At 38.8% G+C, this 14,302-nt stretch overlaps 1 protein-coding gene across 3 annotated transcripts in view; it reads right to left on the bottom strand.

Moving 5' to 3' along the window:
• Positions 1 to 14,302, bottom strand: part of GPC5 (glypican 5) — a 1,454,838-nt gene that overhangs the window by 1,414,082 nt on the left and 26,454 nt on the right. For all 3 annotated transcript variants that reach the window (XM_081551127.1, XM_081551124.1, XM_081551126.1), the window contains exon 2: positions 1,374 to 1,535. In XM_081551127.1, coding sequence (XP_081407253.1) covers positions 1,374 to 1,535 — 162 coding nt within the window. The remainder of the gene's footprint in view (positions 1 to 1,373; positions 1,536 to 14,302) is intronic.

The raw sequence follows: 14,302 nt of genomic DNA, 5'->3' as shown, positions 1-14,302 counted from the left end.
TTCTTCCACGTGAGTCCAACTTAACTCTTTTCAAGTGTATGGTCCACAATTCTCATCGACAGCTCCCTGTTCTGGTAACGTTGATCTATTCACTGCCCCTTTTATCTCTAAAATGTATTTTCCATATCATACACACTATCATTTTCATAAGAAAAAATAATTACATCACTTTCAGTGGATGGTTAATATCTTCTAGCTCAGCTAATTCAAGTCACAAATCTTTGCTTAAAGTGCATATCAATATATTTTCCTAAAACAATTTCTCATGAACAAATTCCATAACAGAAATGAGGCTTTTTTTTAAGACATCGAAAAATATTACTAGATTAAAGCATCTTTATATCTGACATTTCAATGTTTCTATTTTAAAAAATCATCAATTCATCAGGAATTGCATTTTAATTCAACTTAAATTTTGTCCTGATTTATTATATTCATTTTATTTAATAAGTAGAGTTTTAAAAATTAATCGGCTTTGTGATTTACTTCTGTATGTAAACAAAGCACAAATTATCTAAACAGATTGACATTAATACACTTATTAAAAAGGAATACCAACAGAAGTTATATTTTGTGTTGAACAAAAGCAATAAATTTGTTTGAGAGTAGTGTAATCTAAATATTTTCATTCTAATCATATACAGAATAGCTAATGCTTTATAAAAGAAAAAAATAAACTATTTTATTATAGTAATAAGGAATTTTACAGACAAGACGACTAAAACAATAAAAAGATCATATATTTGCCAATGTGTGTTATAACTTTATAACCCATTAATTTTATTTCTCAGCACATTGTTTGAACTAAGGTTGCGTTCTAGTCGTAGATGATCCTTAAACATCCAACTAATATTTCCTATTTTACTATTTATCAGACTTGTCTACACTTTGACATATCACAATGATGTTCCTAGGAAAGCCACATGAGGAGGTAGAGGAAAAGTTAGAAAAATATTTCTCAAAATTATATTTTTGAAAACGAATCTATAATTACTCAGTTAAAAGCAATGGGATTTTGTTTTATAGACTATTTTCATAAAATCTCATGAGTATGTCTATTCATACTGAAGTAAACCATGGGTCAGAATATTGGGGATCTGGCAGAACCCCCAGAAAGGCATATATTTCACTAACAAAACAGACTCCCTACTCCAACTCAATTTATAAGCCTGATGATGACCTCAGAGACAAGCCATGAAAGTTAGTGGTGGTTTAGTTGCTATCAAGGTTAGAATAAAGCTAAAATTTCATTTTATACCAGTATAATACACAAAGACAAAGAAGTACACCTAGATAAATTTACCAGGATAATAATAATAGGTAAATTACATAGCAAGATTTGTCCTCAGTTTCAGAAATCAAGATATATTTACCTTGAAAGGCAGCTGCATTTCGAGATATCAAAAACTTTAATGTAGAGCTGGATGTTTGAAGCACCTGCTGCATATCCTGGCGAGCCACGAATTGGTATCTCTCCTCCATCTTCCTGGTGCAACACGTAGGTTTTTTGGCTGTGCAAACCTGAAGATCAGGCCCTGTGATACACAGAATATTTTTCAGAATAATTACTTATCCCTTTAGCAAACATTACATGTTATGTATCAACCATTAATGATCAGCACTGCATATAACGGGTTCATATTCTGTATACCTTCCAGCAAAATGACACCAGTGGGTTGACACCAACCTGAGGATACACTGAACCCCACAGCAAGCTGTGTCAGGAACTGGCCCTAACACCAGCAGGCAAAAACACAAACATGTGGAGGCTAAAAGATACACTGCTAAACAACCAATGGATCACTAGAAAAATCAAAGAAGAAACAAAATTAAAAAAAAAAAAAATTAGAGACAAATGAAAATGAAAACACAACAATCTAAAATCTACAGGAGGCAGCAGGACACATTCTAAGAGGGAAGCTTATAGCAATACAAGCTTACCTCAGGAAACAAACAAACAAAAAAGAACCTCAAAAGAATAACCTAAACTTATACTTAAGGGAACTAGAAAAATAAGAACAACAACAACAACCACAAAACAATGTTAGTAGAAGGAAAGAAATCATAAAGATTAGAGAAGAAATAAATTAAACAGAGAATTTGATACTATCAATTTGCAAATGACATGATTCTATACATATAAGATCCTCAAGACATCATCAAAAACTACTAGAGCTCATCAACGAGTTCAGTATACAAAATTAATATACAGAAATCTGTTGCATTTCTATACAGTAACAATGAACTATCAGGAAGAGAAATTAAGCAATCTCATTTACAGTTACATCTGAAAGAATAAAATATCTAGGAATAAACCTACTTAAAGAGATAAAAGACCTGTGATCAGAAAATTGTAAGACTAATGAAAGAAATTGAAGACAACATAACATATAGAAAGATACACCATGTTCATGGATTGGGAGAATTAATATTGTTAAAATGATCATACTACCTGAGGCTATCTACAGATTTAATTCAACCCCTATAAAAATACCAAGAGCATTTTTCACAGAACTAGAACAAATTATTTTAAAATTTGCATGGAAATATAAAAGTCCCCAAATGCCATATGAAGTTCTTAGAGTCACCAAAATCATAGAGATGGAAAATAGAATGGTGGTTGGTTGGGGCAGGGCAGAAAAAGGAGATTAGAGAGTTAATGTTTAATGGGGATAGAATTCCAGTTTTGCAAGATACAAGTAATAGTATATGATGACAATGGTTATACAACATAAATATATTTAGTACCACCAAACTAGGCACTTATAAAATGGTTAAGATGGTAAATTTCATATTTTACCACAAAAGAAAAAATTGGAAACAATTTTTGATTATTTATATCAAAAATATGATATATGATTAACAACTCTTATTCTGGATAGCAACCCAAGGCAAGCACATTTATCCATAGCAAGCAAGCCAGAGAACACAGAAAAGTACAAGGTATGCATAAAAAGGAATGAATTTGAGTCAGTTTTAGTGAGGTAGATGAACCTAGAATCTGTTATACAGAAGTGAAGTAAGTCAGAAAGAAAAAAGCAAATATCATATATTAACACATACAAATGGGCTTCCCTGATGGCTCAGATGGCAAAGAATCTGCCTGCAATGCAGGAGACTTGGGTTCGATCCCTGAGTCAGGAAGATCGCCTAGAGAAGGAAACGGTAACCCACTCCAGTTTTCTTGCCTGGAGAATCCCATGGACAGAGGAGCCTAGTGGGCCACAGTCCATGGGGTCACAAAGAGTCGGACACGACTGAATGACTAACATACTCATAGCTGATTCACGTTGTTGTATGGCAGAAACCAACACAACATTGTATAGCAGTTATCCCCCAGCCAAAAAAAGAGTAGGAGGCTTGGCAAAGTGCCCAAAGAAGACAAACCTGAGGGTGCCTCAAGGGGTGGGCCTTGCGGCATCCCAAGGCTACCCAGGTTTTATGTAAAGCTCAGGACATTGTATTTATATGGCCTAACCTAATAGAGTTATTCCCTTGTTTGGGAGTAGGAGGAAGAATTATGGCCTTTGATCTCTGAGTTGCACAGCTCCTACCTCGGCTCTTCATTGACCAAGGGTAGATCAGTAAATACAAAATAGGTGAATGTGCATGAACACACACACAGACACACATCAGCCTCTTTTCAAACTCCACATTTTCCACACAGATTCAGCCTCAGGTTTTAGCCTGTGTAAGTTAGACAAATAAACAGCAGCGTGTTTAAGTATTTCACAAAGGCTAAGATGCATAAAATGTGTCACAGTAGGTAACATTTTGGCAATTGTTTTTTATTTATGATGCCTAAAAGTTATACAAAAGCAAATTCCACTTCCAACAGTAAAATTGATTGAAAGAAAACAAAGCTATCTTCTCAGCTTTCTTTCTAAATGCAAAGATAGAGGGAGTAAGAATTCAGAGAAAAACAATAATAGAGACTGGAGAAGACAACCAAATGAATAAACATTAAAGTATATAAACATATTTGGTATGGGAAAGACTGCTAGGGAATAAAAATAATGACAATAGTACAATAACAACAACAATAATAATAGATCATTGCAAATATCTCTCCAGCATTTAAATACCTAACATCATTTTGCGAGGTCACATTCCTAAACATGGCTTAAAAAGGCCCCAAGTTGGACCATGTCTTCTTTCCCTGCAGTTCCAGGTGCATCTCAAGCAACATTGGCTATGGTTCTCTTCCCTTCACACACTGCCTTATTTAATTTCTTCATATACACCAAGTGCACACTGGCCACAGAGCCATCCTCCAGGCTCTTCCCTCTGTCTTAGACAGTCTTACAGCCAACACACACCTTCCCCTACTTCATTCCCATCTAGTTTTCTTTAGATCGTAACTCAGTCTTCCCATGGGAACTTTCCTCAACCCCACAGACAGCTCCAATACCTATACTATGCCTTAGCGTTGCACACATTGTGACTGTAATGTTATATTCCTAAGTGTGATTACTAATTAATTCGTTCCCTCATCTGTACTACTAAGCTCTAAGTGGAGGGATTTTTATTCTTCATCATATGCCAGTTATCCAGCTCAGAGCCGAGTGAATCATAAACACTCAATTTTCATTCATTAAACCAACAGTCAAGGATCCATTATGCATATGTGTTATCTCATTTAATCCTCACGTGACCCTATGACATAGGTACCATCACTACTACGTTTTACTTGTGAGGAAGCAGAGACGTAAAGAGGCTTTGACCACTGCCCAGTGACATACCTACATAATACAAAAAAGTGGAGCTGGTGTTCAGAAACAGGCAGAGTGATTCCCAAGCTGTCACACTGACCACCAGTCCACTGAGAGGAAAGCCATGGTCCTCAATCTACAAATGGCTTGTATACAGACACACCTGACCATTTTCAATTTCTCTTTCTAAAGAAGTCATCTGTTTGGAAAACTTCAAGAAAATAAATTTTAGGTTAGAATCATCCAGGAAGTTTTATTGAAAAAATAAAAATTAGCTGAAGTATAAATTTATAGAGCTCCATTTGCCTTTGTGCCAAATTTTACATGGTGGAAAGTAGACTTAGAAAGATGCTACAAATTACCCTGTTTTCTAAACATAATGTGGGAGAGCAACCATCATGTCTTGGCACACTGAATACGTATGGTTAGCAATTTAGACCACTTAGAGCAAACACATTCCTCAAGCTGATGAGGATCTGCATTGATTAACCCAGACTTTAATTCAGAATCGTGGGAGTTGGTAATGCCAACATCAAACTAAACTCCAAGTCAAATCAAGACTATAATTCAAAGACCTAGTTATGTCTAACTGGCACGATATTTTTATCAGTAGTAACTTAAGGTCTCAATGAGGGGGAAAGAGTCCACAGGAAACTAGCTGCCTTGCTTTCTGTGTCAGTTCAAAAGATAGGCAAGATGAACTGATCTGGGCAAGGCAGCAGTGAGCAGTGGCATGAAGCGAGATCTTAATTCCCTTCCCAGGAATTGAACCTGGGCAACCTGGATGAAAACCAGGAATCCTAGCTCCCAGACCAGCAAGGGCTAGAAGCTATTTTTCCCTGAATCTTTGCCCCCAGTGAAAAATGCATCTATCAACAGAGGCCAGACCTGTAAACACAGCTACAAAGTTTATTATTAGAGATAACACAACAATGAGTGGGAGAGCACACAGAGAAGCAGTTTGTTTCGTTAAGATAGAAGCAAGGCAGAGGTGCATACCTGGAGAGAAAGGGTGCGGGCATCACCGCTAGTGAGGAGGAACGCGGTAAAGAGGCGGTTAAGTCATTTATATAAGTCAGTTCTTCCGGGTCTGTGTTTACCTTTAACCAATAATCTGGTTTCTTTTACTACACCTGACCTACCTTGGGACCCTCCCTTGGGTGCGCACACACCCCTCAGCCAAGATGGATTTCAAAGTGAAGGCTTCTGGGAGCAAAATTCATTATGCCTTGGTGTTCTTCTCTGACTTTTGACCCCTAAGGAGACTTTCTGCACATATGTAGCGTCTCCCTTGTTCCAGAAGGGGTTGGTGGGGGGGAGTGAAGATCCCTGAATCCTTTACTCAAACAGGGTTTTGCCCCTCTTTGTCCTTGCCATTGACTACTGCCATGATTATTACTTGAAGGTGTTTGTGGAGTATGCTCAGTCGCTTCAGTCATGTCCAATTCTTTGTGACCCCATGGACTGCAGCCCACCAGGCTCCTCTGTCCATGGGATTCTCGAGGCAAGAATACTGGAGCAGGTTGCCATGCCCTTCTCCAACCCAGGGATTGAACTCGCATTTCCTGCATTGCAGGTAGATTCTTAACCCACCAAGCTATCTGGGACAAGAGACAAAGACTGGCTACTAACCCTGCTTCTGTTGTTACTTCCACTTCAAAGGGAAAACAGGAGGCTGATTGTAAATGCCTTAACTGGAGCCCACCTACCTCGTATGTCTGGAAATACAAACAGGAGGCTAGTACTGAGAATCCAGCCTGTAGCCCATTTCTTCCTTCCCCATGAAATGCAAACAGGAGGCCAGTTGTAACAGTCTAACCTGGAGCCCATATATTTCCTGCCTCAGAACTACACATTCTCAAGGAAAGAACCATATCTTAATTCTATTCACAGTATAAGCACAAAGATCACAGAGGATGAGATGGTTGGATGGCATCACCGATTTGATGGACATGAGTTTGAGTAAGCTCCAGGAGTTGGTGATGGACAGGGAAGCCTGGCGTGCTGCAGTCCATGGGGTCACAAAGAGTTGCACATGACTGAGCGACTGAACTGAACTGAACTGATAAGCACAAAGGACATAATAAGATGCTTGTCGATAAAACGCCCAGAATACAGTTCTCCCCTTGTAACTAGAACTAGAATCATAAGAAAGCAAAGCCAGATAAAACCCAAACAGATCTTACATGGCAACAAGATATATTTTTAAAATATGTCAAAGCCTGACTTCAAAGAACAGGGAATCACCGAGGTTGCTTATGAAACAAGAAGAGTGTAAAACCCAAGGTCAGGAGCAGCGGCCATGTTTCTGATCTGTAAAACCAAACTCTGCAAGAATTAAAGTGCTGAAAACAAATTGAAATTAAAAATAAAACAGCAGGCTCCCTATTGAAGTGGCCCTCAACCAGAATTGTGGGGGTTTTTCTGGATTTCTTACCCAGAAGCAGCAGTAGTAGTTACCGGTTTTCCTTTCTGTTCCCCAGATTAAGCAGCTGTTACAACCATCTACCTGCTTGTGCACATTTTTTAATATGTTAAAATAGGATCATTGGGAGGCATTCTGGAAAGATGGTGGCAGTGGCAGCATCATTTCACAATATCCCAATCCCCACACAGATCGGATAGGACAACTTGAAATTAAATCCAAAAAATATTACAAAACTGGGTGATGGAATATCCTCACAAACTTCAAAATATATACATGGTGGGGGGAAAACCAGAAACAGCCAACAGAGCTTCACAGTATCAGAGTCAGGGCAGGAGGGAGGAAAATGAAGAAGAGGATCTGAGGACCGATGAAGCCCAAAGAGCCAAGAGGAATTCACAGGAAAGCACAGTGAACTCACCTGCAAACAGCAGCTGAAACTGGGAAAGTTTTGCCCTCTCCATTCCTGGAGATGCACAAAAGAGCCAAGATGAAAAGGAATGAATTAGCAGGAGCAACCCAGACCCCTATGAACGCTCCAGATTCAGTAGGCACCTTTCCAAGGAAGAACCCCACACAGCAGAGAAACGTCTGGAAGAGGAATTAAAATTCAACAGTAGAAGAATTTAAGAGACACAGACAGAGAACGCCTAGACCAAAGTGGGAAGGGAAACAAATCCAGGAAATTTCAGAAAACAAGCAGCCATACCTTCAAACAGTACACAAACACCAAGAGAAGAGAAACTCTGGAAAGCCACAAAAACTGTTCTAAAGTCTATCTCAATCTAAATTTTCAAGGAAAAAAAACCAACTTCACATGAAATGAATATCAAAACATACTGAGGTCAAATCTCACACAGAGTTATTATAATAAAAAAAGGGAATAAGAAACATAACAACATCCCCACAGACAAAGAAAACATGCCAGAAAGACATGCCCTCCCCCAAAAAGAAATTAAAAAATCAGCCAAGCTATTTCAAAACAAGCTAAAAGATGACACAAAGCATAAAACAACAACACAATTCAGAATTTTAAAAATTCAGATGTGAGGTGACAGTACTCAGGAAAGAATTAAAGATGAAAGAAAAACATTCCAAAGAAAAGAATAAACTAGAAGGAACCCAGGAGCCAATCATACAAAGGTAGTACCTAAGAGAAACAAAAGGTGGAAAATAAGGGATTGTGAAAAATCAGAAAGAATAAAAGGGTTTAAAAGATCTATGGCTGATTCATGTTGATGTTTGGCAGAAACCAGCACAATACTGTAAAGCAATTATCCTTCAATTAAAAATAAATAAATTAAAAAAAAAAACAGTGACAAAAAATATTGTTTATAATGTAAGCCCACTGAAGGAAAAAACAGGACAAATACTAAAACCTGTATTCTATGCTATGCTGAAACTGTTGTGAGAGTGAAATGGGATATAAAAATAAGCAATTATGGAATATTCAAAATTTATTCTCTAATTCTATTCTGTATCCTTGAAAATCAGGATTTTTTTAGTGAAGGTGAAAAGAGATACAGACATAGTAAAGATAAGCTTAAGTAAACTTTGCAATCTTGACTTAAACTATCAATATGAAAGTATCAAGAAATTTACCTTTAAAATATATATTCCCTAGTTTCACTAAAAGGCCTAGGAACAATAACAAACCAAGTGGCAAAGGGTCCCTCTTGTGCCCAGATTATAATCTTGAAATACCACGCCTCTCAAGAAGTCAGTGCTTTTTGAAGAAATGACTCCCTCTAGGTCTGGGGCAGGAAAAATATAAGATGACAGACTAGCTAAAGCATCTTGTCCACCAGATAGCAAAGAAGCCATCAAATAACTACCAGGATCGTTATCAAGAAGGACTCGGGAATCATATTACTCTGCCAGGGCTGCCAGAACAGAATACCACAGAGAGGTGGCCTCCATAACAGAAATTTATGTTCTCACATTTCTGGAGGCTGGAAGTCCAAGACCAAGGTGCTAGCAGGTTTCATTTGGTCCCTCTTGAGGCCCCTCAAATCCCTGACTTACAGATGGCACCTTTTCTGTGTGTGCTCAGGTGGCCCTCTCTTTATACCTGTGCACTCCCCATGTCTTTCTTCTTGTAAGGACACCAGTAATATTGGATTAGGAGCCATCCTTATGACCACATTTAAACTTAATTATCTCCCCTCTCCAAATACAGCCATATTGGGGGCTAGAGTTTCAACTTAGGAATTTAGGGGAGCACAGTTTAGCCCACAACAGAAGCTAACTTCAATTATCATACTAAGTGAAGTAAGTCAGAAAGAGAAAGACAAATACTATATGAGATCACTTATATGTAGAATCAAAAATATGATACAAATGAACTTCTTTATGAAACAGAATCATGGACATAGAGAACAGACTGGTGGTTGCCAAGGGGGGTTGGGGTGAGAGGAGGGACGGAATTAGCTTAGATATAAGCTTTAATATAGCGAATAGACAGACAATAAGCAGAGAACCATATTCAGTATCCTATGATAAACCATAATGGAAAAGAATATTTTAAAAACATGTGTGTGTGTGTATATATTATATATATATATATAACTGAATATATATATATAATATATATATATATAACTGAATCACTTTGCTGTACAGCAGAAATCAATATAACATTGCAAATCAGCTATGCTTCAATAAAAAAGTGGTAAAACTGAAAAAAAAGTTAACTTCAAAACATTTTTGCTGGCCAAACATGGTACAATTTAAGCATTATTATTATTAATAATAATTTCAATGGAGTACAAGGAATAAAATAAGCTTAAATCCAAGGGTTTTCTATATCCTTGCTTTCTTTTACAAAAAAAAAAAAAAGACTTTTAAAATAGTATTGCTGGTTGATAATATACATTTTCTTTTTATTTTAAACATGTATTTTTTCCCCTAGTCAACTTACAGGAATTTTATATTTGTAACACATATCAACTTTGTTGATAGCTGACATAGGAAAGGGCCTTGGTGTCAAGACATTGACATCAAGATATATTTTAGGTTCACCAGAATGGATGTTACATGTCATAAAATACCAAATTCTCACCAGATGAAAACTGGGCCTTGGAATTCAGAATAGTAAGGTTATACTGGTAAATTTTCTCTTTTTGTCTTTTCTGAGAGTATCTTCTTACCATACATTGTGAAACTGATAATTTGTAAATGTTATCAGGGTGAAAAGACTTTGACTGAGTTAAATGTATTCCTTCATCCAGGTAAAATAAAAAGTACTTAAGTCCATGTATCTAGCAAGAATCATGACAATGTCACTGGATTTGCTGAGAGCTGCCTAGCATCTGTTTCTTCTCTTGAAATTTCTTTTGAAGCTCTATCTCTTCCTCACTCACATATATGTTATTTAGATGAAACTGATACACACAAAGGATGAAAACACAGCATTCTATCCTGTCAGCACAATGATTGATTCAGAAATAGTCAGCCAGTCACAAGAAAGAAATGCAAAAAGATATTTGCTGAGGCCTCCAGGAAAGCAAAGCTTTCTCATTTCTGCTGGAACTGAATTTAATTATGCAAGCAGGCAAGGCTTGCAGATGCAGAGTTAGTTTCCAGCTCAGAGTGAAGCCTGGATCTACCACAGGTTCTTTTGTTACCTACCTGATCAAGAAATCTAGCCAATACAACAGTAATAATATTTTCAAGGGTTATGGCAGCCCAAACCATTCCACTCCCTGTTATGGTTTATTCCTGAAGGTGGCTCAATCGGTAAAGAACCTGCCTGCAAAGCAGGTGACATGGGTTAGATTCCTGAGTCGGGAAGATCTCCTGGAGAAGGAAATGGCAACCCACCACAGTATTCTTGCCTGGAAAATCCCACAGAGAGGAGCCTTGCGGGCTATAGTTCATGGGGTCACAAGAGTCGGACACAACTTAGCGACTAAACCACCACCAGAACATCAAAGGACCTGATACTAAATGCAGGGTCTGATAACACCCATGTAGTAGCTGTTCCAGTCCTCTGCTCTAAAGTGGAAATACAATTTGTACATCCAAGAAATAACCAGAAGGATTCCACTTGCCATAGGGCAGTGCTAGCCACAGACAGCCACCATGAACTGGACAAAATACAACAGTTAATGACCTGAGAGCCCTAGAGAGTGAATGAAAGAAGGATTCTAGACAGGAGTCAATAGTTGGAGGAAGGGAGCAGCATGAGGTTAGTTTTTCATCCCTGTGGCTTTAAGCCTGTGGGCAACCTACATATATAAGCTGACCAAAATTCCAATAGAAAACTCATGGTCTTTGTGGACTGCAAAACCGGAAGATAGAGATCAGGGCAGTCACAGCTGAACTCAACCCACTAGAAGCCAGACGTGGCTCCACAATGTCCCCCTTGGCCATACCTTCCTCTTGGTGAGAACCACTGGCCAGGACAAAGGCATGGCAGTATGAACTGGAGCAGAAGAGGAGACCCTCCCAAGAGCCTGAGGAGGAGCTGTCAATGAGGTAGAAGGATAAAGATGAGAGAAGAGGCAGAGAAAACAGTATGGTGTCCTGGAAGAATTTAAAGAAGGGAGAAATCAGCTGTGTTGGAGGAAGTAGCCACATTCAAGAAGGCTGTAGTTTTCAAAGATCTGCAATCATCTGGGCTACCGTGTTGGTTGTTCTCTCGACTCTAGATAGCAATTACATGCACAATCTCACCACATTTGGGATCCTATTCATTACAAGGCATAATTATAAGGTCATGCCAACTCACTGAACGCTGTTGTGTAAAACATATTTAACATTTTAAAAGTTCATTCCTTTCTGACATTGGCCAACCCTGACTGGAGGGCTGCCTAGTAGTTTCTGATGTCACCCTGAATCCTGGTGCTTTCCTGAACATCTGCTTTGTGCAGTTTATTGATTCCATTCAATTTGCTTCTCTCCCAAGACTGAAAGCTCCAATAGGATAAGGACCACCTTTGCCTTGTTTCCCACTATATTGTGTGTAACTAGCAAGGTACCTGGAACAAAAGCCCTTCAGGAAACTATTGGTCTCCTTCCCTTTCTCCCGTGTATGCTGGGTGTGTTAGTCACTCAGTCGTGTCCAACTCTTTAAGAACCCATGGGCTGTAGCCCACCAGGCTCCTCTGTCCATGGGATTCTTCAGGCAAGAATACTGGAGTGGGTTGCCATTCCCTTTTTCAGGGGATCTTCCTGACCCAGGGGTCAAACCCAGGTCTCCTGCATTGCAGACGGACTCTTTACTGTCTGAGCTACCAGGGAAGCCCTCCCTTTCTCCTACTTGCACATAAATATTTTGGAAGAAGCCTAAGAAAGCACTTTCATGACTTAAAATTAATGACAGGGTTTTAAATATAGATCCAGGATGAGCATATTGCTGAAGACATTAAAAACTGGTTCAATAAACCTTTTGAAACAGTATTTATGATGATCATATTTACATTTCTACAAATATTGCTCAATAATGCATCGCTGTAATTTACAGATTCATCATTTTTCTTTTATGGAATATAGGCAATGTCTTCATAAAGGATATATTGATATTATTCTTTGAAATAAATTTTTTTCAGAACAGTATTAAGTATTTCAGCTATCAAGGGCTTTTTTATGGTTCTGGATTCAATTAAAAAAAAATAAGTAACATTTGCCAATCTACAAAGTTAAACAAATATGGTCAACATAATGACCACTGGTAGAACAGTAATGCTGTCCCTCATATATATAAATGGCATCATTGATCCTTCAATGTATAATGTACTCAGCTGTTTTTCCAGTCATGGTTGATGAATGTTCTCGGAAAATTACATATTTAAACCCTTACTTTTATAACCCATAACAAAGCAATTCTAACATCAAAGCATTTCCTGAAGCAGAGAGAAGCTCTGCTAAATGGAATGCTCTCTCAAACCTGAAGTCATGAACTTGGAGTCGACACTCTGTGACATGTTAACCACCTCAGCACACAAAAAGGCTAAACATGAACTAATACAAATAACTGTTAAGAAACAGCAGCAGTAGAGCCTGCTCCTTGAAGGATGAAAAAAATCAATTGCCATCTCATCGCCTCAGTTTTAATGAGCCCCAAATTATTCTACAGCCAATAACCCACACTGTTTCTCTAAGCGAAACCAAGCCCTTGCATCACAGCTACCCCAAGCCAGGCTGAAGCTGAGATTCTCAACTATTTGGCACAGGAAACAGCACTACTTCTCTATTTTCAAGCATGTATTTGCATCCATGGATGTATATAGACTTGAGACCTTGTCATTGGTGGGATCAGGGATGGGGAAGGAAATGAAGTTCCCAACAATAAATGGAGCCCAGACCAAAAATCTCTTCCCCCAGTGACTCAGACAATAAAGAATGTGCCTGCAATGCAGGTGCCCCGGGTTCAATCCCTGGGTTGGGAAGATCCCCTGGAGAAGGGAATGGCTACCCACTCCCGTATTTTTGCCTGGAGAATTCTATGCACAGAGGAGCCTGTTGGGCTACAGTCCGTGGGATCACAAGGAGTCAGACACGACTGAAATTTGGATAGCTTTATTTGACTTCCCTGGTGGCTCAGTTGGTAAAGAATCTGCCTGCATTGTGGGAGACCTGGGTTCAATCCCTGGATTGGGAAGATCCCCTGGAGAAGGGAATGGCAACCCACTCCAGTATTCTTACCTGGAGAATTTCATGGACAGGGGAGCCTGGAGGGCTACCCTCCGTGGGGTCGCAGAGTTGGACGTGACCGAATGACTAACATAAACACACAGGCCAAAATGAATTATCCGCCACAATTCCTGTGGAATCAGCCCTGACTCATAGTAACCCCCACTTTCCTCTGAGAACTGCTGTCTCAGCACCTCCACGGGAGAGGCCCCGGCCAGCCTCAGGTGTGTCCGGTGACCTTACATCTGATTAGAGTTTATTGAACTGAAAGAAAAGAAGTGACTGAAACAGAATAAACTGGACCGTTTCATCCGAGAATTTTGCATTGGAACACAGAAAGAGTCTAGTCTGTTTTCCATCAGACTGTTTTATATATAATTTAGGGGTGAGGCACTCATGCTATTTCACCATGGAGACAAAAAAGCAGAGTGTGCAGAATAGAGAAATGAAGGGGACACCGTCAGACTTCTCTATAGTTCCTACAAGAGACCTTTTCTGAGACCAAGTTATTACCTCTGTCTTGGGGCTT

This window comes from Giraffa tippelskirchi, chromosome 12 (genome assembly GCF_054371585.1).
Source record: "Giraffa tippelskirchi isolate mGirTip1 chromosome 12, T2T-mGirTip1v1.2.pri, whole genome shotgun sequence".
In the NCBI taxonomy this organism is placed as follows: Eukaryota; Metazoa; Chordata; class Mammalia; order Artiodactyla; family Giraffidae; genus Giraffa; species Giraffa tippelskirchi.
The sequence above is the reverse complement of the archived record's forward strand: the minus strand, read 5'-3'. Positions and strand labels throughout refer to the sequence as shown.